This window comes from Talaromyces proteolyticus (assembly GCF_021365285.1).
Source record: "Talaromyces proteolyticus strain PMI_201 chromosome Unknown BGW36scaffold_2, whole genome shotgun sequence".
Lineage (NCBI taxonomy): Eukaryota > Fungi > Ascomycota > Eurotiomycetes > Eurotiales > Trichocomaceae > Talaromyces > Talaromyces proteolyticus.
In genome coordinates, this window is record NW_025764278.1 from 1,095,572 (window position 1) to 1,116,152 (window position 20,581).

At 45.5% G+C, this 20,581-nt stretch overlaps 10 protein-coding genes across 10 annotated transcripts; 7 read left to right on the top strand and 3 right to left on the bottom strand.

Moving 5' to 3' along the window:
- The first annotated feature begins 690 nt into the window (after positions 1-690).
- BGW36DRAFT_369339 (uncharacterized protein) lies at positions 691-983 on the top strand. The gene has a single exon (XM_046215121.1). The coding sequence runs from the start codon at positions 774-776 to the stop codon at positions 945-947; it is 174 nt and encodes a 57-aa protein (XP_046076458.1). The 5' UTR covers positions 691-773; the 3' UTR covers positions 948-983.
- Positions 984-1,188: 205 nt separating this feature from the next.
- BGW36DRAFT_334200 (short-chain dehydrogenase/reductase SDR) lies at positions 1,189-2,469 on the top strand. The gene is made up of 2 exons (XM_046212905.1): positions 1,189-1,834; positions 1,891-2,469. Exons 1-2 carry the CDS (start codon positions 1,366-1,368, stop codon positions 2,268-2,270), a joined length of 849 nt encoding a protein of 282 aa, XP_046076459.1. The 5' UTR covers positions 1,189-1,365; the 3' UTR covers positions 2,271-2,469.
- Positions 2,470-2,660: 191 nt separating this feature from the next.
- Positions 2,661-4,412, bottom strand: BGW36DRAFT_287201 (uncharacterized protein; the record flags this gene model as incomplete). Its single annotated transcript, XM_046210491.1, has 2 exons — positions 2,661-3,798; positions 3,898-4,412. The coding sequence occupies 2 exons, from the start codon at positions 4,410-4,412 to the stop codon at positions 2,661-2,663; spliced, it is 1,653 nt and encodes a 550-aa protein (XP_046076460.1).
- A 440-nt stretch (positions 4,413-4,852) lies between these two features.
- Positions 4,853-6,895, top strand: BGW36DRAFT_443656 (putative cytochrome P450). The gene is made up of 5 exons (XM_046221623.1): positions 4,853-5,154; positions 5,217-6,067; positions 6,125-6,232; positions 6,288-6,454; positions 6,512-6,895. The coding sequence occupies exons 1-5, from the start codon at positions 4,911-4,913 to the stop codon at positions 6,681-6,683; spliced, it is 1,542 nt and encodes a 513-aa protein (XP_046076461.1). The 5' UTR covers positions 4,853-4,910; the 3' UTR covers positions 6,684-6,895.
- An 840-nt stretch (positions 6,896-7,735) lies between these two features.
- On the bottom strand, positions 7,736-8,691 carry BGW36DRAFT_423007 (Cullin repeat-like-containing domain protein; the record flags this gene model as incomplete). Its single annotated transcript, XM_046219776.1, has 4 exons — positions 7,736-7,795; positions 7,852-8,009; positions 8,072-8,450; positions 8,500-8,691. The coding sequence occupies 4 exons, from the start codon at positions 8,689-8,691 to the stop codon at positions 7,736-7,738; spliced, it is 789 nt and encodes a 262-aa protein (XP_046076462.1).
- Positions 8,692-10,336: 1,645 nt separating this feature from the next.
- On the top strand, positions 10,337-11,590 carry BGW36DRAFT_287418 (flavohemo protein; the record flags this gene model as incomplete). Its single annotated transcript, XM_046210510.1, has 1 exon — positions 10,337-11,590. One exon carries the CDS (start codon positions 10,337-10,339, stop codon positions 11,588-11,590), a length of 1,254 nt encoding a protein of 417 aa, XP_046076463.1.
- A 925-nt stretch (positions 11,591-12,515) lies between these two features.
- BGW36DRAFT_354868 (uncharacterized protein) lies at positions 12,516-13,987 on the top strand (the record flags this gene model as incomplete). The annotated part of the gene is made up of 2 exons (XM_046213574.1): positions 12,516-12,896; positions 12,962-13,987. 2 exons carry the CDS (start codon positions 12,516-12,518, stop codon positions 13,985-13,987), a joined length of 1,407 nt encoding a protein of 468 aa, XP_046076464.1.
- A 1,829-nt stretch (positions 13,988-15,816) lies between these two features.
- Positions 15,817-16,971, top strand: BGW36DRAFT_369351 (uncharacterized protein). The gene has a single exon (XM_046215122.1). It carries the CDS (start codon positions 15,966-15,968, stop codon positions 16,848-16,850), a length of 885 nt encoding a protein of 294 aa, XP_046076465.1. The 5' UTR covers positions 15,817-15,965; the 3' UTR covers positions 16,851-16,971.
- A 115-nt stretch (positions 16,972-17,086) lies between these two features.
- Positions 17,087-18,639, top strand: BGW36DRAFT_86905 (mediator complex subunit 27-domain-containing protein). The gene is made up of 4 exons (XM_046222656.1): positions 17,087-17,161; positions 17,218-17,428; positions 17,497-18,219; positions 18,286-18,639. Exons 2-4 carry the CDS (start codon positions 17,276-17,278, stop codon positions 18,493-18,495), a joined length of 1,086 nt encoding a protein of 361 aa, XP_046076466.1. The 5' UTR covers positions 17,087-17,161; positions 17,218-17,275; the 3' UTR covers positions 18,496-18,639.
- BGW36DRAFT_369354 (uncharacterized protein) lies at positions 18,618-20,359 on the bottom strand. The gene is made up of 3 exons (XM_046215123.1): positions 19,767-20,359; positions 19,085-19,717; positions 18,618-19,025 (listed from the first exon to the last, which is right to left on the bottom strand). The coding sequence occupies exons 1-3, from the start codon at positions 19,882-19,884 to the stop codon at positions 18,892-18,894; spliced, it is 885 nt and encodes a 294-aa protein (XP_046076467.1). The 5' UTR covers positions 19,885-20,359; the 3' UTR covers positions 18,618-18,891.
- Positions 20,360-20,581: the final 222 nt, after the last annotated feature.

Below are 20,581 nucleotides of genomic sequence, written 5' to 3' on the forward strand. Positions count from 1 at the left end.
GGACACCTTCACCCACATACGCCATATAAAATGGCTATTTCTAGCCTTATACCTCATCAAAATTATATACAAATAGTCACTTAAATTTTAATACATATAATAAAATATTTTATTAACTATATTTTAAAATATTAATAAAAATAAATCAGAACTGATGGAGATTACAAAAAATACAGCTGTGAGGCCCTACATGTTAAGAGATATCAATAACCCTTTGACGCACATACGTTACCTTCGGAAGGTCTCACAAGAGCCCTGCTAAGGCCCTAGCTAGCTGAGACACTATATATTCTGCACCTGCGGCCAGATATGCCGCAGGTCAGCAATCAGTTTATACCTACTCGGACCCTACGTTCGACCGGTGGCTCCAACGCTTGCCTGCTTTCCAAATAACCTCCTCACATTGGCTCACTAGAGAACTCGCCGCGAGGGTTAAAAAGAGAGGGCGCCAGCCCTACGACGCCTCCCGAGGACGGCATATCGACCCCGAGCCGGCCAAGGCCCCCAAGGCCGTGGCACGGTACCTATATCAGTTCAAGACCGGACATGCCCCGCTGGTGGCATACATGCACCGAATCGGCAGGCGCGACACCCCCCAGTGTGGGGGTTGCTCAAAGGGGGCACACAGACCGTGGCGTACCTATTGCTCCACGGCAGGCAGTGTCGGCAGCCGCGGGAGGGCTCTCAGCGGCCGAAGAGGCCCCCGAGGCGCGGCGGACCCCCGGGGGAACGGTGACAGCTCTGGTGGCCCGTCATCAGCAGGCGACGCCCGCATGTTTGATTCCCAGGAGAGAGGTCGGGGTCCCGCCAACCCCTATAAGGCCCCCGAATCACCCTGCGCATATAAGCGGCTTGGGGTGAGGAATTTGTTTACATTAAACGCTGGGCACCAGTCGGGCCAGGCAGTGGGGGGAATTGGCGGTTTAGGCCCTTATAAAGCTCCCTAGCGCCGACTGAAACAAGACATTCATAGCTATAGCTGGGTAAGGTCGTTAAACATGAATAAATCAATAATACACTATAATTTTATTGACGTAAGGTTAGAAAAATAGCCATTTTATATGGTGTATGGGGATGGCCGGGTGGGAGTCCGATTACGTTGGTTAATTTCATATGAATTTGTCATTCTCCCGGTTAACTCCACAGCAAGCGAATATCCATTCCTGCCGCTGGCATGTCGATAAGTATCAAGTCGTGATTATTATCGCATCGGACATAGCGGTATTAGCAACCAATCTCCGAACTTTACTGTCTTCAAAATAGCTATGGAAACTGCACTTCGTCTTAAACTCACCTATTTAAGACTCTGCCGGCCATTCCCGCACAACCTCTCCATATTACCGATCGATTACTATTCTGGCTAAAATGAAGACTTGGCTTGTCACTGGTGCATCCTCTGGGCTCGGTGCTGCGATCGCTGAAGCAGCCCTTCAGACCGGCCACAAAGTAATTGCCACAGCTCGCAACCCCACCAAAGCAGCCCAGGCCAACCCACGCATCTCAGAACTCGGGGGTACATGGATTGAACTCGACGTGACAAGCCCAAACACTCCCAAGATAGTTGAGGACGCAGTAAAAGAAGCCGGCGGCGTCATTGATGTCGTTGTCAACAATGCCGGGTACTCACTGCTGGGCAGCATAGAGGACATGAGTGAGAGCGAAATCGAGGCCCAGTTTAGCACGAATGTTTACGGTCCTGTCCGTGTCTTGAAGGGCGTCCTTCCGTTCATGCGTGCGAGAAAGTCTGGCACTGTGGTTAATATCAGTAGTAGCGCTGGTATTGATGGACTGCCCACTTGTGCGATGTATGCTGGAAGCAAATTTGCCCTTGAAGGTGAGTAGATTATGTCGAAACACACTTGCATTTGAGTAACTAATGTAAATTATTAGGCATGTCCGAAAGTCTGGCCAGAGAACTAGCACCTTTTGGTATTCGAGTGCTTGTCGTCGAGCCCGGATCGCTTCGAACGAATTTCTGGTCTGTCTATGTCGAGCCCGCCGCGGGTATGAACAAGGACTATGCGGGGACACCATTGGAGCAGGTTCTTCAGCTATTCAAGTCCAATACGGGTGCCCAACCTGGTGATGCTGTGAAATGTGCCCAGAGAATTTTAGAGGTCGTGGAAGGCACAGGCATGGGTGTTGGAAAGGAAAATCTGCTTCGATTGCCGCTTGGACCGGATTGCTATAAGCGCTTTCAGACTAAAATTGACACATTGCAAGAGAACTTGCTGCAGGCCAAGGAGATCGCACACTCGACAACCTACTGAGGACCGATACTTGCGATACGTATGTAACGAGAAAAGTCGATCTAGGTATACTTCAAGTGCCTATGGCCGAAGCATATGTTTACGAATTATTGCCACTAGAATATTTAAAAGAACGGGATTTGACGTAAAAGTTTTCATGAAACTAACCAAATGACACATCCGATAACAAAATTCAGAATAGAATTACATTCAAGTATCATTCCCTTCAAAACAGTAGTATTGCAGCTTCGCGCATATTCCACTACACGGCTCCAGGCCAACTCGCCACAGAATTCAAGATCTCAATTTGATGAATAGGATACGTCAAAGTATATACATTTCCCAGCCTTTTCCAAGAACAGGCAACTATTAGAACAAACCAAGAACGGCGAAAGTCTGCAGATAAACCACCTACTCTGCAATTCCAAAGGTCATGATAATGGCATCGACCGTGTGGTACGCGACGTACGGCAGAGCCATACTCAACCGTCCATAAGCAATAGCAAACCTGTACACTTCGTCCGAAATTTCTCCTTTCTCGCCCAGAATGTTCCCAGCCTCGCCCAGAAGCGAATCAGACTTTTCGTCAAATTCTCGACCCCAGCCAGGCTTCTTGCCAGGGTCGTGCAAGTGGTCATGCCACAAGCTGTGTATTTCACGGACAATCCAAGCTATATTTTCATGAACGCCTAGCGGTCTCTTCTTGCTCATTTGACCTTTCCCATTTTCGATCATGTCGAAGTAAATGTCATAAAAGTTGTTCGCGTCAGAATCTGGAAGAGAATTATAGGCACGAGCCCTTCTGAGAGCGTTTACTAGCAGCTCATTCAGACCAGCTTCGGTAATTTGTGCCTTGGCACCGTTGTATATTTCGTCTGTCCAGTCCCAGAACGACGGGTAGCGGTGAATGTATGTCTCCAAGGTCTCGAAAATACGGCGATGGCGAGCTCGACAGAAGCTATAAGGAGGAGACGTGGCGGAAATTCGGCCATCCTCCCTGTTCTCAAAGCGGGCGCGCTTATGTGCTCGAAAAATCTCGCAGAGCATGCCAGACAAAACTGTTGACATTATCTGAATAGATTCCTTGATGTTGAGACCATTAGGGTACAGCAGACGTAGTAAGTTACGTGTTTCTCCAGTCTTGATATCGGTGTGAAGGTCCATGACATCGTTTGGTAGTGCAGATCCAAGAAGAGCATCCATACCGGCATTGTCCAAAAAAGCAGCACCGTCGCTGCACATGTAAGCGGACCCAATGGTATCAAAAGAGCGTATAGCCATAATAAGGTTTATGTCAAGGTCGTGGTTGATAGATGCGGTTTTGGGTGTGGTGAATTTTTGGGCGTTTTCGCACTTGTTCATGGCAGCCAGATAAGCAAGGGCAATGCGCCAGAATGACCGATCTTTCCCAGAGAGCTTATCGTTGAGTTTTGGAACCGCTGCTCTCGCCTTTTTCTCAAAAGCTTCAAGTCTATTGCTGAATACGTTCTGGCCTTTGGCCCAATCAACTCCAGTGAGGGCTGAATACACATAATCCTCTCGAGAACCACTGGTCTCCAAGCCAAATGCCTGACACATCATCAGATAGAAAGGGAATTGAGAAATAATCGGAGGATCGCATTCAAGGCCTATGAGTAATTGCCCCCACGGACCGAAATGGGAGTCTCGAGCAGCCCGCGAAGAATGAAACTCAACCTCCAAACCGACAGCATCTTCATGTTCCCGGGCTGCGATTAGCAAGGCGGCGCCGACTTCAAGACTGACTTGATACGTGAGCTCCACAAGATCCAAGTTGTGAAGACCCGTACTGTTTGCTCTCTCTTTCTCGACGTGGTCGTGAAACTCGGCTGCATATGGCTGAACCAAGTTGAGGACTTCGTCGGTAGGTTTGTACTTCAATAGCGCTTCAGCAACCCACGGAGCAAGCTCTGATGTGAGAGGGTATGGGCCAATGCTATGACGTACTTCATCTTCAATCAAGGGAGAATGTATTTTGTTTTGCTTTTCGCTCCAGACTCGATTCGAGAAGGCCTGGTGGTTGCTGATATTGCTGCGTGAAGTGCTGAGGTCTACATCAGGAGCAAGGTTACCGTTCTTCAGCGCTCTAATTGCCCCTCCGCTGTACTTCATTTGACGAGTGTTTATCACACCTGTTGCTGTCATTTTGAAAAATTTGATCGTATCTGCAGATTGTTCTGCAAAGTCCTGGTCGCAATAATAGTCTGTATGGATTAGCAGACACCAAGAAGGCTAGCAATACTGGGAAGGATACGCAGGCAGTAGAAAGGAAAACAAAGAAAGTAAACGAGGTCAATAAGAGCAGTTGAAGATTTATATAAGCTAGAAACGAGCGTGTCAAAGTCTTTGTTTTCTCCCCGTGCAAACATTGGGCAGAGAACAAAGCTGCCAGCCTTAATCGGACCTCGAGAACGGTTCTCCCCGCCACCAACATACGGAAACAAAGAGTCTGCCACGGTCTAAGCCTAATTAGTTTTTGTCTCGCTAACGAATCCGGGCTATTGAAGTCTCGTGGATCGCTACATTTTTCGCTTTCTGCTGATCGTCCCGAGGTGAGCGTGGAACCCTTATGTGCGCTCAGGTGTCGTGTCTCTGAAGTCAAGTGAAGTCATCTCATAGAGGGATCCAAACGCAATTATCGCAATGACAGAATCTCCGAAATTGTGGCCACTCAATATGACGCCTATCATGACGTCCTTATCGTTGGCGCTGGTGTTTATCGTATCGTACGCGTGCTTTCTAGCCATTTATCGCCTCTATTTCCATCCTCTCGCCCACTTCCCCGGTTCCAAATTGGCTGCGGTGACGAATTTCTACGAATTCTACTACGATGTTATCAAAAGAGGAATGTTTGTCTGGGAGATTAAACGGATGCACGATCTCTACGGTATTTTACCACGCCCCTGAGCATTAGCAAAAGAAAACACCAACTCACCCCTGTTCTCCCAGGACCAATTGTGAGAATTAATCCCCACGAAGTTCATATACTCGACACTGAATTCTACGACACAATCTACGCGCCAGCATCCAAGCAGAAACGTGACAAATATGCCAAATGGGTGGTTTTTCTAGGGGTTCCAACCGGCGTCTTCGCTACCTGTCCACACGACCATCATCGCATTCGACGTAACGCATTGAATCCGTTCTTCTCCAAAAGATCTATTTACCAAATTGAAGGGCTTATGCAAGAAAAGATTGAATATCTCTGCTCTCGTTTCGAGGAGGCATCTCTGTCAAAATCCATTGTTCGACTTGATGCAGCACTCATGGCACTCACGAATGACATTATTATGCATTACTGTTATGGCGAAAGCTATCATTATCTCGAAGAAGCTGATTTCAAGGTTTCTTTCAAGGAAATGCTGATGAGTGCTGTGTCGGCAGGCGGATTTGTCCGACATTTCCCATGGGTGGTCCCAATAGTCAAAGCAATACCCATTCAGGTGCTGCGCTTGCTTAGCGAGAAGGCGGTCGCACTACTAGAGTGGGAACAAATCATTGAACGAAAGGTTGGGAAGCTTATCCAACAGAGAAAGGCTGGAAAAGATGGTTCTGAGAACTCAGTCTTCCAGTTGTTGCTTGACAGTGACCTACCAAAAGAAGAAAAGTCTCGCCAGCGACTGGTTGATGAAGGCAAGTCACTTATGGGCGCTGGAAGTGAGACGACTTCTTGGACTATTACTCTTATTATCTTCTACCTTCTCCAGAATAGACATATGATGCGGAAACTAAGGGAAGAATTACATGACATGCCTCACGATGGGCCTGTATGGCGCTATCTGGAGCAGAAGTCATATCTAGTAAGATCATATCAAGAACATAATAGATACGGCACTGACCTAGAATTGTGCTTATAGAGTGCTGTAGTCAGCGAAGGTATTCGTGTCAACCACGGGGCTCTAGGCCGTCTACCTCGCATCGCACATGAGCCGATCCAGTATAAAAACTGGGCTATCCCGCCTGGGGTGAGTTGCAATATCAATATTTACTGGCGCTTTGTGAAAACTAAAGGGGCAATAGACGCCATTCAGCTCAACCAACTACTGGGTACACATGGATTCTACTGTATTCTCCGAACCTGAGAAATTCCATCCGGAGAGATGGCTCAAGGCCGAGAAAGAGGGATTTCCGCTGCAGAGATATCTCGTGTCTTTTTCAAAGGGCAGCCGCCAGTGTGTCGGAATCAAGTAAGTTTTTCATTTCTCTATAGTTTTAATAGTTGATGATTCTCATCTACATACTAGCCTTGCATATGCCGAAATATATCTCGTCGTAGCGGCAATTGTAACTCGATTTGATCTTGAACTGTACGAAACTACAGTCGATGATGTCCTACCCGCTCGCGAGTTCTTTATCCCAAGGCCAAAAGCAGGATCAAAGGGGGTAATGGTGAAAGTCAAAGCTCATCGACTTTGATTCTGTGCCAATATTCTATTCACATCGGATACACAGAAAATTGTATTTCGAAAGGCTATTTTTTCCCAGTGTAAATTTGAATCAAAATAACAACCATGAAAGTGTGTAGAAGTGGTTGGCGGCTCATCGTAGTAAATGACCAACTGGTTCTCGCAATCATTTAACCAGTGCAATGAATTCAAGGGGTAGAAAAGCGAGCCACCGAAAACAGTAAATAAAATGTGCCGGCGGTGGCGTATCACCGAGCTGTGGTTGCGATGTTACCGTATCGAAAATGAGGGTGAGGCTTTTGATAGTCGCAAAGTACACATGTCTTTTAGTGAGAGAAAAATGACTGTTAACCAACCTAGCAAGGGCTAATGCGGGTCCAGTCGTTGGGAATACGGAAGGAGGTAATTTAGGCTCGCAAACAGACTTGAATATGGAGAAAGGGGCGATATCTTAATGACTCCGTAGAATATCAAAGAGTCCACTGGTGTGAGAGAGAAGGCCGTCTATATTTTGGGATGTAGGCTCAAAAACAGGCTTGTCGCAGGAATACATGGCAAAAAGCAATGCCGTAGCGATGATAGCGTCTACTTTTTCGAAGACAAAGACATTATCGTTACGAGCAGTGCGAAAAGCGCGGAGAGCAATGTTGGAGTGATGGGTAGATAGTTGAGGATAATCATTGCCGGGCTGCCTAGAGTTAAATTGTGCGAGGTGGGACGCTCCTGTCATAAGGATAGCGTACAATTTAGCATGTCGCTAGTATTGGAAACACAGCCAAGCAGTCAGTAACAAGGTTTAATCGGCGTAGTGCTTGCTAAAGAAACATATGGGGAACCTAGCATCTTGTTAGTATAGGTTGGGTGTATCTTATAGGCCTGGGTGAGAGAGAAGGGACAGGGGGTTTCAATATACGTAAGGTATGTTTGGGTGGCTACTGATCAGTTCGCTTTTGTTGTCCTTAACGGATGTGTTAGATGGTAGAAACCCCGAAGGCACAGTAATAGCCCAGGTCCATGGTCAACGAGAAAATCCATATTTTTATATTGATCGATTAGAAATTTTTAATTGCGATCGGCAACTACAACAGCCCTGTTCTTCACCTCTTCTAGTCGAGTCTCGGCCTGTCGATGTCAGTCAGCGTAACTTTTCACAATAGGGTGAGGATATTCTGTTAAACCTTTCTCATGTATTTGACCACAATATTTTCACCTGCAAGCTGATGGGGTTCTTTTATATAATATTCCCCGGTAGTCGCCAGAACAGGCTCCTGGAAGCATTTCATATAGACGTCAAGGTTTGGCTCGATATTACCAATTATGTCAGTTCCCAGCGAGACTGTACATATGTACTGGTAAGCAATAAATCAAAAAGAACAGCCAGTAGGGAGCATAACATACTGAAAGAATCTATGACACGCTCTAGAACGTCCTGCTTAATAGTTTCGCCATTTCGTTGTTTTTCGAGCTGTTTCAGAATTTCTCTTGTGACCTCTTCCGGTATCTCATTTATCACGTCTTCTTTCCATCGGATCAAGTGCAAGGAGCCTATTATATAAATGTTCTTTCTCCCTTCATCTCTTTCCCTTCGTACATAATGACGATTCAAGAATCCGAAGAGGTTGTTATTCAATCGAGCTGCTTTAGCGTATTTGTCCCATTCTTTGACATATAGAATCAGAACATCCTCATCAGTAGCGCCCTTCAGCCGACGCTGTACGGAAAGAAGATATTTTTTCAGATAATCACTAAAATGTTTGTAAAGAGTTGGGGCCGAGAGCTGGACAGCATTAGTGGGAGTATATCCAGCAGAAGGGTTGATCTCTTACAGAAGGGCTCGGACAACGCACGATTTCGTGGATAGCCGTGTAACTTTCCATGTATGTTTTTGCATCCACCTGTTCTTCGTTCATTATCCGATCAACACTGGCCCATATTGGGCCTAGCCAGGAATGATCGGCCTCCTGCGTCTCCGACAAGGCTGGTTGTATCGATGTTGTTTTCTTATATTTAGGCGACATATTAGAAGTCCTTGTATTCAAATGACACCGAGAGCTTGAAAGGTTTGATTAGGTATATTAGTGAGAGTATCAAATGGAATATTGTAGCCTAGCATGTATGCAAGCAGATATGCACGTGGAGATGTAAGCGTAGATCAGTGCGGGGCTTCAGGCCGCAAAATAATCCAATGACCTGCAGACATTAATATCCTACATGTATATGGAAGCAGTTGGCGGCCCATCGTAGTAAATGACCAGCTGGTTCTCGCAATCATTTATGAATGGATCAGCGTCAGTAATTTATTTGCCGACATGTCGCATACATGTGTATAATCCCTACCACGGACCAACATTTGAACATACACTAATAGGACAAAAGTTTAGTATATGTTAAGAGTTTCTGTCTTTCATCTGCATTTACATCATTTATATCAGCTTATACTTAGGGTTCTTCGAGGGCCCGCCCGTAGATAATGCAAAAAGTTGAAATATTAGTATTGATACAAGGAAGGCTCCTATACCTCATCAATTTTTGTGCCGCTATATTCAAACTTTTGTCATCGTACTGTACATATGTAGGATATTGATATGGGCGCTTAGGCCGTTCAATGTGCACAATGAACCCTTCTGATAACCATCAACAGCTATCGATTGGCCAGCCCTTCCTTACTTTATAGAATTCCACCCACACGATCATGGGTGTCAAGTTTGAGGTATCTTCTCCGCGGAGCCCATGCTCGCACTAAGCCCCCGCGCAAGCCTAGTATTAAATAGCAAGCATAGCAAAAGAAAGTGGTTGATAAGGCATTAAGCGTGTTGATTGTTACCGCAAAAGCTCTGGTAGTTTGGTGTGACCTGCAGCCAGCAATAGATTTGAAAATAGCCCTGGAGCCCTAATCAGTACATCCAAATACTTATCTTGCACCGTCACATCATTTTTATTTTGAAGTCGTCACAATGAAAATCCGGCTGGAAGACCGCTGGGATAGTGACGACTAGAAAAGCCCAAAAATTGAGAGAACACTGTTTTTATGACAAAGAATGAAAAATTTCACTCTTATCTAGTCATGACGAATTTGGATTATAGGGTTATAGGGTTTACAAGCACGAGGTTCGAAGCCCTACGCGGGGTCAATAAACACCATGGCTGGTATGTCAAGCCGGAAATAATTCTATTGAAAACACTGCATCGAGACCCCGCAGCCAGCCAATCAGGTGCCACATATTAATTAGTCGACGGGGCGACTGGATAAAGTCATGCAATGTGGAGCTATCATCTTTGACAACCCCATAACTAGTACATAAATAGTAACCCAGTACATAATGGATTCAGGGCCCTCCGCGGAGAAACCAAGAGAAGTTGCTGTAGAACGAATCCCAAGCCCATCCCAGAGTTGACACAACGGATATTGCGGAATATCCGGTGGAAATATTTCGGGCACTATCGGATTTTGAGGCAAATTTTGCGTGACTTTTATCCTGCTGGTGAATTTATCACTGGATATAGAAGTATTAGCTGTTCTTTCACGCCTATGATATAAATTAGTTAATTCTCATTCATACCTCTCGTTTTATTTCTTTTCAAGTAAAAACTTCACTGCTGATTCACATTCATATTTTAATAATTGGGCTACCGTCCAGAGTCGAAACGCTAACCTTCAACACTATGGCATTGACTGAAGAACAGGTCAAGATCATCAAGTCCACCGTGCCTGTCCTACAAGAGCATGGCACCACCGTCACGACAGCATTTTATAAAAACATTCTCAGCGAGAATCCAGAGCTAAATTCGGTTTTCAACACTACAAACCAGCTCAACGGCCACCAGCAAAAGGCCTTGGCTGGAGCTGTCTATGCTTATGCTGTTCATATCGACAATCTGGGTGTACTAGCCCCGGCCGTCGAAAATATTGTGCACAAACATGCCTCTTTGCATATCCAACCGGAGCATTACAAAGTCGTCGGCACTTATCTTCTTGCTGCGATGAAAGAGGTTCTAGGTGATGCTTTAACCCCCGAAATCCACGACGCTTGGGCCGCAGCATACTTCCAACTCGCCGATATTTTCATTGCCAAGGAAGGCGCATTATACAAAGAAACTGAAGGCTGGGCCGATTGGCGAGATTTTATCATTGATAAAAAGGTATCAGAGTCGGAAGAAATCACTTCTTTCTATCTGAAGCCCGTTGACGGCAAATCTCTCCCTGAGTTCCAACCTGGACAATATATTTCCGTACGGGTGGAAGTTCCAGAACTCAAACATCTGCAGCCCAGACAATACTCACTAAGCGATAAGTATTCGCCGGAGTATTATCGAATCAGCGTTAAGAAAGAGACAGGCCTTGACCCAAAACACCCAGAAACAAAATACAATCCAGGATGGATATCCAACATCCTACACGACGTTAAGAAAGAAGGGGACGTTATCCAAGTATCTCACCCGCATGGTGTTTTCTATCTCGCAGATGCGAAGAGTTCGTCATATCCAGTCGTGCTAATCGCGGCCGGCGTCGGCCTGACTCCATTGACATCGATGTTGAACACGATTGCTGCAAGTGAGACAGCAAGCTCACGTAAAGTACATTTTATCCACAGTGCTCGAAAAGCCAAATCTCGTGCTTTCAAAGAACACCTTCTGTCTTTATCAAAGCAGTTTCCTAATCTGCAAGTCACCTTGTTTAATACAGCCCCATCGTCTGAGGAGAAAGAAGGAGACGACTATAATGTGAAGGGACCGATTGACCTGGGAGCGCTGGACAAGAATGAGAAGTTGTTTTTGGACGATTCCTCCACGCAATACTTTGTGTGCGGTCCTGAGGGCTTCATGACTACCACGACACAGTCATTGATAGGCCTCGGTGTAACGCCTGACCGAATTCATATGGAGCTATTTGGCACTGGGGGTATCCCAAGCGCGTAGGAAGGATGGATATTTTAGCATCTCTCCTGGTTGATGCCATTTAGAATAAGATTCCCCACTTTTAATTTCACTGATTTCATATGGATTTTAAATTCTTCGGGTCAAGAGTATAAACCGTTTACAAAGTACATGTTAGCTGAACTCAGTGCAAGGGATTATTTGGTGCAACTTAATATGCCCTAGATTCAATAAGGCTTAAATTTATGACAAATTTACTAGTTATCTAGATCGCCTGATACTCACAGAATAATGAGAAATTTTCCAGATGTATGAGTGACAAGCCTTTTGACTGCTTTCCGAAAAATGCGCAGAATCACTCAGCCGAACCATTAGTTATGAAACGCCACTGAAAATGGCCAACAATACCCCCTTTCGCCGAGAAACCCTAATTCTAACGCGGAGTCTCGCTGAGAGTTTACGATATCCGTGTACATTCCATATATTGTAAATTCTAAAGTGAGAATTCAAAAAGTAAAGAAAGTTGATGCTCACAATTAGCTTGCAGTATGGTCTATGTACTTTGTCTTTAGGCAACCAACATCTAGCTTTCCATCCGGTTGCTGCGCCGACTGCTCTTCAACTGTCGTGGCAGCATAAAAAATGCCATCCTGGTCATAATTTTGTTTGATAGCTCAGAGGCGATGATAGTTTGATCCGTAGAATATCTGCTGCCAATCTGATCGTGCTGAATCCGCTTCATTGACATATGCACAATATTATTTGATGTTGTCAAGACTTTGTAATGGGAGACACCCTGGTTTGGTATCACAGCTAGCTTTGTGTCATTTGCTTGTTTTTCACAATGTGATATCACTGTTACACAGCATAAACACAATAAAATATCGACTCCCCCGCCCCTCGACATCTTTTCTCCTAGTACCGATTGCACTGGCGAGTTCGTTAACCTCAAAATTCATCTGCAGTCATGGGGATTGACGCCGGTTTCGATATGGTTCCTCCTCTGTCTACAGGAGTCGTAGACAGACGAAACTGGGGCCAGTTTATCGATTTCATCAAGGAGCATTACAAAGCTGACACACAAGTCGAGATAAAGCCGAATTACATCAACTTCAATGCAGGGGAACATCCCAAGCTTCCCTTTGAGGGCCACAAATTTCTGCGTTTCAGTTCGAAGGTCTCAGGGAGGATTGCAATTACCTCAGGAGTAGAGCACTATATCAATACTATTAGAGGTCTTGCACAGGTCCATTTTGGTTCTCGTATTCGGTATTGGAACGAGGGTGCCGATCAGTATGGTGTCTATGACTGGAATAAAGTTCGTGAGTCAATCAGGTCTTATGAGCAGGTTCGTGATGCCCTTCTTGCTCGCCGTTGCTACTCCTTGACAATGTCTAAACAAACCACACACAGCCAGACGATTCCGAGATGCCCACCACTATCGCTCAATTCCTCAACGGCACCGATCCCCTCAAGGAACTTAAAATCCCACTCTTCGAAATCAAAGACATCCCTGGGAAAGGCAAAGGCCTCGTCGCCCGCTTAAATATATCCAGTGGTACCCTCCTACTATGTGAGAAGCCGCTGCTCAGAATCCAATCTAAGCCACGCGAAGAATTGGAGCCGCTCCTTGTGACGAAGCTGAAGGCCATGTCGAGAGCGTCGCAGCGTCAGTTCCTAGCCCTCCACAACAACTTTCCAGGCAAGTACCCGTTCAGCGGTATCGTCAAGACGAATGCTCTGCCGTGCGGATCCGGTTCCCATGTCGGCGGTGTCTATCCCACAGTGTGCTTCATCAATCACAGCTGCATTCCAAACGCCCACAACAGCTGGAACCGCAGCGAGGAACATGAAACCATCCACGCGATCCGGCCCATCAAAATCGGAGAGGAGATCACAATTTCATATGATCATGGGGGCCAGTCGAGTGCACGACAGGAATTCTTGAAAGAATCCTTCGGTTTCATCTGTACCTGCAGTGGCTGCACTCTCCCTCCCTCGTCACTCCGAGCTAGCGACAACCGGCGCACGCAGATCCAGATCCTCGACGAAGCCATCGGGGACCCCTTTCGCATGATGACCAGCCCGTATGAGAGCTTGTGGGACTGCTACTCGCTGCTTCGAATCCTAGAGCAGGAATTCGATAGCCATCCTGGGGCGCTGGTTGCCAGACTCTACTACGACGCTTTCCAGATCTGTATCGCGCATAAGGATCAGGCGCGGGCGAGTATATTTGCGGAGAGAGCGTATAAAGTTAGGGTTACCTGTGAGGGTGAGGATAGCCCTGATACGATGCGAATGAAATCTCTTGCATTCTCACCAGCAGATCATAGCAGCTTTGGAGTTTATTCTAATAAGTGGAAAACAACAAGGGAATCGCTGCCCAAGGGCCTAGATACGGTGCAGTTTAATAAATGGCTGTTCAGGCAGGAAAGCTAATATAGACATCATCAGTACCATTTTCAGCTAGGTACGGGACTTTCTATTTAGTGTTAGGTGTTATGCTCTATTGAAGGTAGGGCCAGGACTTGCTAGGGATTGGCAGGAGACAAACAAAAGCCGAGAATGTTTCGGGTGTAACGCTGATTGTGCAAACTACTTATATTATTATTACACTTGGTCCTTGCTACTACCTGGGATAGCTGTAGGCGCAGTAAAAAACAACGACTCTGTAAATAGTCAAATGCTCACCCCACTGGCATCCCTGATAACCCTGAGACTAGCGATAAATGTCTGTGCCACGTTGAAAAAAGCATCTCGAGACATTCTATCATTTTTAAAGGTCAAATTGCTGCTTTAGACTTATCATACTTGCTTCAAATCTTGCTGTCCGAGTAAACCGCATTGAGAAATGCTCAATCGAGTTGAGATCTTCACAACCTCTTCAACACAGATAACAGAAATTGATTATAAAACCGGTGAAAAAGAATATCCATTTTGGTAATTAACTTATTATATGTTGGCTTATGAACAGCCTGATGTCTAGCGAATGGAACATCGAAGTTTTCTCTCACTAGACACTTAGTCTACTATACACAGATTTTCAACGACTCAAAAGCTTGGTGGATCTTTCCCAAAAACGTCACTTTGATATTATTCCTAAACCGGATTGCAGTATTAATGTTTTCAGAATATTAAGGAATTTGGTACTTTAGAGTTACGCAATATCCTTCTCGAAGGAGGTCCGAACGATTAGATCATGGAGTACATCTAAACAAACAAGCCAATAAGCGCAGTTTGGAATTTGAAATCTTAATATGGCGACCTAGCGACCACACTAGAATTGATAAGATAATATTCTGGGAAGATGACTAGGATGTCTTACTGCTCTTAGGGGAAAGAAATCCGAAGTAATCATGCCTCACAATGCTCTACTATGTACTTCGTGTTGCTTCATGACCTAGAAATCCTCTCACAATACACGTGCAAGCATTACTACGCCTTGTAAAAATTAATATAGTTATCTTTATTCAGGTCTATGAATTTAATCATCACTTTCAATAGAAGTAAAAGCTTACGATTGCACTGAAGAACTGTGGCGCTGGAAGTCGGATCATTTAGATGCATAAAATGAAATCGACGGTGATGAGAGCCAATAAAAACAACATCAAAGTTCCATTAAGCCTTCAATGTTATGAAGAACTAGTAAGTATGTCATGAGTCATGACAGTCTGTCATGACTCGCTCATGACATAGTGCAAAGTCGGCGGCTACCTATCTAATTAACCGAGATGGAAAAACCCTAACAATATAGTGGGCATTAGTCTGTTTTTTACCTATGAATTTTCAGCAGTTAATCTGATCACTCGATTTGCCATGGGGCACTTGGGGACTTACTAAAAATGATGGACTGGGAAATAGTGGTGAGTATACGAACACTCTGGAAGCAGAAGTCCTCGCGCTTTTTAAATCTCGGGAGCGAGCCACCGCACCACTTGTAGAAGGGTTAGTATTCAGGACAAGTCTAAATTTAGTATTCGCTTGCGTTTTAGACAATACACGTCACTAGTTAGTTTTATGTATTAGATATCACGAACTACCTAGTGTCAAATGTGTGCGAGACTATTTAGGACGCGTCAGCGCCTTGCCAGTAAATGGAGGGAGTTTCGAGTTTTATTTTACCAAATATCAGATCCTGATGGTTATTCAACTTCATGAGCCCGTCATAATACCGTTCATGTAAAGCAATCTTGTTTTCTTTGAAGCGTTCCGAAATTATCATATATCCTCTAATCTGGCTGCTATAGCCACGACCTTCGCAATGAAGCGTACTATTGGTGACCCAAATGATGATACTCTACAATCTCTGGTGTCCCAGTGTTTAGAGACGACACCTAGTGCCGGATTTAGCTATGGTCACTGTCCTTATCTTGTGAGATGCGTCTTGGACAACCTTCATTCAGAAATATCTGCCGGCATGCAAAGCGGGAGTAACATCGCATCGTTAGTACCAACGACCCTTGCCTTGATAGGTAACAAAGAAACAAAATTCGAATATAAAATGAACACTGCTGACAATTTTTCAGGCGTTAGACCTATCGAGATCGTCAAGCTCGCTCTTGCCTGCCCTTTACGGGGCCTGGTGTTGTGTGTCTTCGGCATCGGCCTCCCACAAGGACTGTTTCGTCAGTTCTCTCCACACCGATTAATCCAGCCAGATAAACAGACTTCAGATCCAAGAGTACAGAGATGGATCGTCCCGGTTCCAACGAATCACTCAGCCCAAGGGCTGTGGTGGTTAGGGCCGATGAGGACGGTTGCTATTGATATTGTCTTCCTGGCTCTGCTTGCTGTAATGCTATGGCAGAATGTCACGTTAGGCTTGCAGATTGTTATTTCCTGGAGATGCGATTACTCCTTTTTACTGATTTGCTGGCCGATTGCTTGTGTTATGTGGCTCATGATTGCGATGATGGGCCTTCTTATACTAGCGAAGAAAATCCGAATACAGCATAGCGAGGATCCAGAGGGATGGGAGCGTTCGTGGCCAGAACTGGTCCAATATCCGTACAAATGGCCTCAGTCTGAATATAGTAGAGGAGTTATTTGGGGAGAAAATAGTGAAGCTAGAAAAAGTCGAGGTCTGAGAGATCAGGCGTTCGAGGTTGAAATTACCATGCGTTTTGACTATGCCTGGGAATATTACGAGGCTGGGATTGAAATATTAGCGGTGGGGATCTACCTATACGCAACATTCGTTCTCACAAGCTCGCTTTTTGTGAGCGGGCAAACTGCAATCATCTACATGACGGTGATGGTCTGCTGTTTGAGCACGATTCGAGTCTTGTTAGCCATAGCATAGACTCAGCTGAATATAGATCGTGAGCAGTAGTAGCATCGAGTCAAAAGATTATCCAACGACTTGTTCAAGCTATCAAGGCTAGAACAGGCCTAATATATAGAAAGCAAAAAGGGTTTCAACATCATTGAGATTTGTTGTAAAATGTAAACGAAGCCAAGCCGCAGCGGTGTATGTCGTCGTGGCACGTGCACCTTATCTGCGGACTTATCGCCGTCCAAGCTCCCGATCAACGTACCGGTTCAGTCTGCCAACCTATGCTGACGGTATTCAAAGTGAATTTACGTTACATTATAAGGCTTCTAGAATGCTAGGTACTGGTGTCCGTATTGATCACCTATATTTTGGATATTATACTAACCATTCGCAGTCTCACTGGTAATGCGACACTCAACCCTTCCATAGAGACATCCAAATACAACTCCAGCATGCCCAAACAACAGCCAGTTACTCAACAAAATACACAGAATGGTAACAATATGAATATCAAACTCGAAGACCCTCCTACACAATCCGTAGACTGGGACTCTGAACGCCAGATCGTTTCTTCCCTCGCCAAACTCCAAGAACTTGAAGCCAAGGCAAGCCCCAACCGTCCATTCTACACAAGACCTGTCATGCTAACCGCATATCTTCTTTGATTGAATAGATACATGAACTCCGCTCTCTCCTCCCCGACCGTCTCCTCGCCCCAATCAGCCCAATTGTCAACCCCCGCCAACGCAGTCCATCAAACCCGATCCCACGGAACCCACAAGAACTCAATGCGCGGTTAACAAAGTCAGCGGCGGAAGGGGTCGCTGAACTCAACAATTTCAAGGGACTATGGCAGAGCCCCGACGTACAAGAAATATGGGCGCGAATAAACCAGAAAATGACGGAGAATAAAGGCAGCTTCCCACAACCGTCGGGGATGTGGGATCGGGATTACGAGATACTACTGAAGGAAATCGATGGAAGGGAAGATAATTCAAAACAGTCGGAGATGAATCAGAATGGGAAAGATGATACTCAACATACCACACTATCGTCGAAAACAGAAGAAGGGAAAGAGGGATGGAAAAATATCATTGAATCCTTCCAAAATAATCAATCGCCAGGATTCCGCATCACAACTAGCAAAAATGCATCTATGATTATTGTTACTCTCGGGCTTGCCGGGATTACTTTGGATATCCAAGAAATCATCACCAACGCAGCCAATACTTCTGATAGTGGTACTCCTGCATCTGCTTATTCGCGGTCATTGCCAGAATGGCGCGTCTCGGCTGCGCAGCAATCAATCGCCAGTCGACCAGCTAGTCGACTCGAGTCGGCGATTGTGCAACAACTCAATAACAGACCAAGGAAGTGGGATTTGCGCTATTTACTGGTTTGTCTTTCCCCCGGTTTTTTACAGAGATGCGAACAAGAATGCAACATACTGATGGGAGTATAGGAAATGATGCAAGCTTATACAAATATCAAACGCACACCATGCAAGAAATGCAACTTGATGACTGATTCCCAAGCACAATTGCCAATAGTTCGGAGACCCGTGGGTCAGGGGTCTAATTCGGCAACTGGTGAAAATATCAATGCTAGCAGTGGCTCAGAGAATGGTGAAAACACAATCACTTGGGAAGCGTACCACACGAGTTGTTTATAATTGTACGATAGCAGTTTTCGATGCATGAGCAAAACAAGGATATTATCTCCGCCAGCGAACTGTAACAAACACATTTGCAGACCATATATTGATTTGGAATTGATATCAGCCTTGGTTACCGTTGTAATAACATCACATTGAATTTATAAACAAAATATCACGAAGAATAAACGCCCTAATGCCTGTAATATCTTATAATCCCCCACGCCGATTTTATAGACTTAACAAAAGTAATAAAACAAATATATCACGCTTCTGAACACATCGAAACCGCAGGCATTTTATGCATGTACATCACTTGGAGAGAACTGATTATGTTGAATCCACAAAATATTAAAGTTTTTAAGTCGCATCTCCGAAAAACGCTGAAATGGGAGGGTCGGAAATTAAATCGTATCATGAGAATACACCGAATCCACCGGCAAAAACGGAGAATGAGATGATGGTGATCGTGACCATGGTGAACACGAAACCTAACGCTTGACGTTCTAGATCAGAAATCGCGGCGTTGCATGTCACGCAGACGTATTCTAGAAATCACCGTGTTAGCATTAAGGACAGGTCTCTGGGTCGAAGAGATACAACTAACCGCCTAGTGGAGTTGGCGTCTGTGTCAAGTACATGCCGAAAGAATATGTAGCAGCCGCGAGGTTTCCTGCCCCAGCAATATCAGAGGGTGACTTGCCGGCTTCATAAATGATCAATGTATAGTATGCGGTAAGCAGAGGGCTCGTCGCGGTGGCATTATCGCTGCCGGTGTCCCACACAACCGAGCTGGTTGAGAAACTCATGTTGTTGGCGAGCGTGTAAGTGGCCTTATTCGAGCTGCATGATGCAATTACGTCAATGGCGGTGGGCTGGTTGACCAACGATGTATAGTTCCAACCAAACGTCACGTTTTGCCCAATTTTGTAGTAGGTGGTTGATGTGGAAACGGGGTTCGTCAACGACGCTCCGCCAGCAGGCAGACGGGGATCAACGGAAACAGATGTTGCAGTAGTTCTAGTATCGGTTTTATCGGTTTTGGTACCAGTACTCTTGCCAGTTTCTTTTGCGGCTGAGCCTGTTTCTGTTCCAGTTCCTGTTCCTGTTTCTGTTCCTGTTCCAGTGCCAGTACCAGTACCAGTACCAGAATTAGTGACCGTTGCCGAGTCGGTACCCGTGGACTGTGCCGAACCCGTGGATGCCGATGCGGACTGAGTTGTGTCTGTAGATGATGCATCTATCGAGGTCAATGATCCGGAACACTATCTGCTCAATTCTTTCCTTACCTCGAATTAATAAATCGGCTCGTTTAAACACATCTTCGACATAGTCTGGCCATGACCATGCAACTGATGCCAGTAAAACGAAGCTGCAAAGTAGGCTCACTATTGTGTTGGGACGCATGTTGATGGTTGAGTGTTGTGATGATTATCAACACCCAATGACCCCCTTCTAGGGATGGCCGGGCGGGGACGTAGGTAATCGAGATTTAGTTGATTTTTCTCAACACTGAAAGGGTCTTTAGTTTCCAATGACGGTGGTAAAAATGAAACCACAATATTGTCGATACAAAGCGTCCCTCAAGTGGTCTTGGTGATACAAAGTCGTACGTCGTCAAGCGACGGTTGCCGAATGTAGGGATAGGAGTGAAACAAGACAGCCTAGGGGACAGGGGGCCAGGAAGAACACTAGTAGACAGTAAAAGCAGCCGCAAAATAAACGGCCGTGAGGGTACAAGCGAGTGGAAGGGGATGCAAATCAAGACGCAGAGCAAACGAAGAAGCAGAACAGAAAATCGTCGAGATCGCAGGAGGATTGTTCTAGCCAAGTGGAGGAAGCGAGGATCTGCCTCATGACTAGTCGCGATAGCATAGCCCCTAGTCGCCGTCAACAAAGCCGCCTGTCTCGTTTGCCAACATCCTATTGGCTGGTGGCGGGCATAGAATACCGGCTAAGCTGAATCAGGCAGCATGGCCGTGTTCACCGCGTTCTATTGGCCGATTCCCATGCAAGTCTCAGACATTCTGTCGCGCCATTCCTGATACGGCAAGCGCCACTATTTTTGTCGTCTTAACTCCGCCACGCAGTAACTAGATGCCTC

Coding starts and splice junctions, on each gene's coding strand:
- BGW36DRAFT_369339 (XM_046215121.1), top strand. CDS start 774: ATGTTTGATTCCCAGGAGAGAGGTCGGGGTCCCGCCAACCCCTATAAG.
- BGW36DRAFT_334200 (XM_046212905.1), top strand. CDS start 1,366: ATGAAGACTTGGCTTGTCACTGGTGCATCCTCTGGGCTCGGTGCTGCG. Junction 1,835..1,890: donor AAGCAAATTTGCCCTTGAAG/GTGAGTAGATTA, acceptor GTAAATTATTAG/GCATGTCCGAAAGTCTGGCC.
- BGW36DRAFT_443656 (XM_046221623.1), top strand. CDS start 4,911: ATGACAGAATCTCCGAAATTGTGGCCACTCAATATGACGCCTATCATG. Junction 5,155..5,216: donor ACGGATGCACGATCTCTACG/GTATTTTACCAC, acceptor CTGTTCTCCCAG/GACCAATTGTGAGAATTAAT. Junction 6,068..6,124: donor TGGAGCAGAAGTCATATCTA/GTAAGATCATAT, acceptor TTGTGCTTATAG/AGTGCTGTAGTCAGCGAAGG.
- BGW36DRAFT_369351 (XM_046215122.1), top strand. CDS start 15,966: ATGCAAAGCGGGAGTAACATCGCATCGTTAGTACCAACGACCCTTGCC.
- BGW36DRAFT_86905 (XM_046222656.1), top strand. CDS start 17,276: ATGCCCAAACAACAGCCAGTTACTCAACAAAATACACAGAATGGTAAC. Junction 17,429..17,496: donor TCCAAGAACTTGAAGCCAAG/GCAAGCCCCAAC, acceptor TTGATTGAATAG/ATACATGAACTCCGCTCTCT. Junction 18,220..18,285: donor GGGATTTGCGCTATTTACTG/GTTTGTCTTTCC, acceptor ATGGGAGTATAG/GAAATGATGCAAGCTTATAC.
- BGW36DRAFT_369354 (XM_046215123.1), bottom strand. CDS start 19,884: ATGCGTCCCAACACAATAGTGAGCCTACTTTGCAGCTTCGTTTTACTG. Junction 19,718..19,766: donor AGCCGATTTATTAATTCGAG/GTAAGGAAAGAA, acceptor TGACCTCGATAG/ATGCATCATCTACAGACACA. Junction 19,026..19,084: donor GACGCCAACTCCACTAGGCG/GTTAGTTGTATC, acceptor GGTGATTTCTAG/AATACGTCTGCGTGACATGC.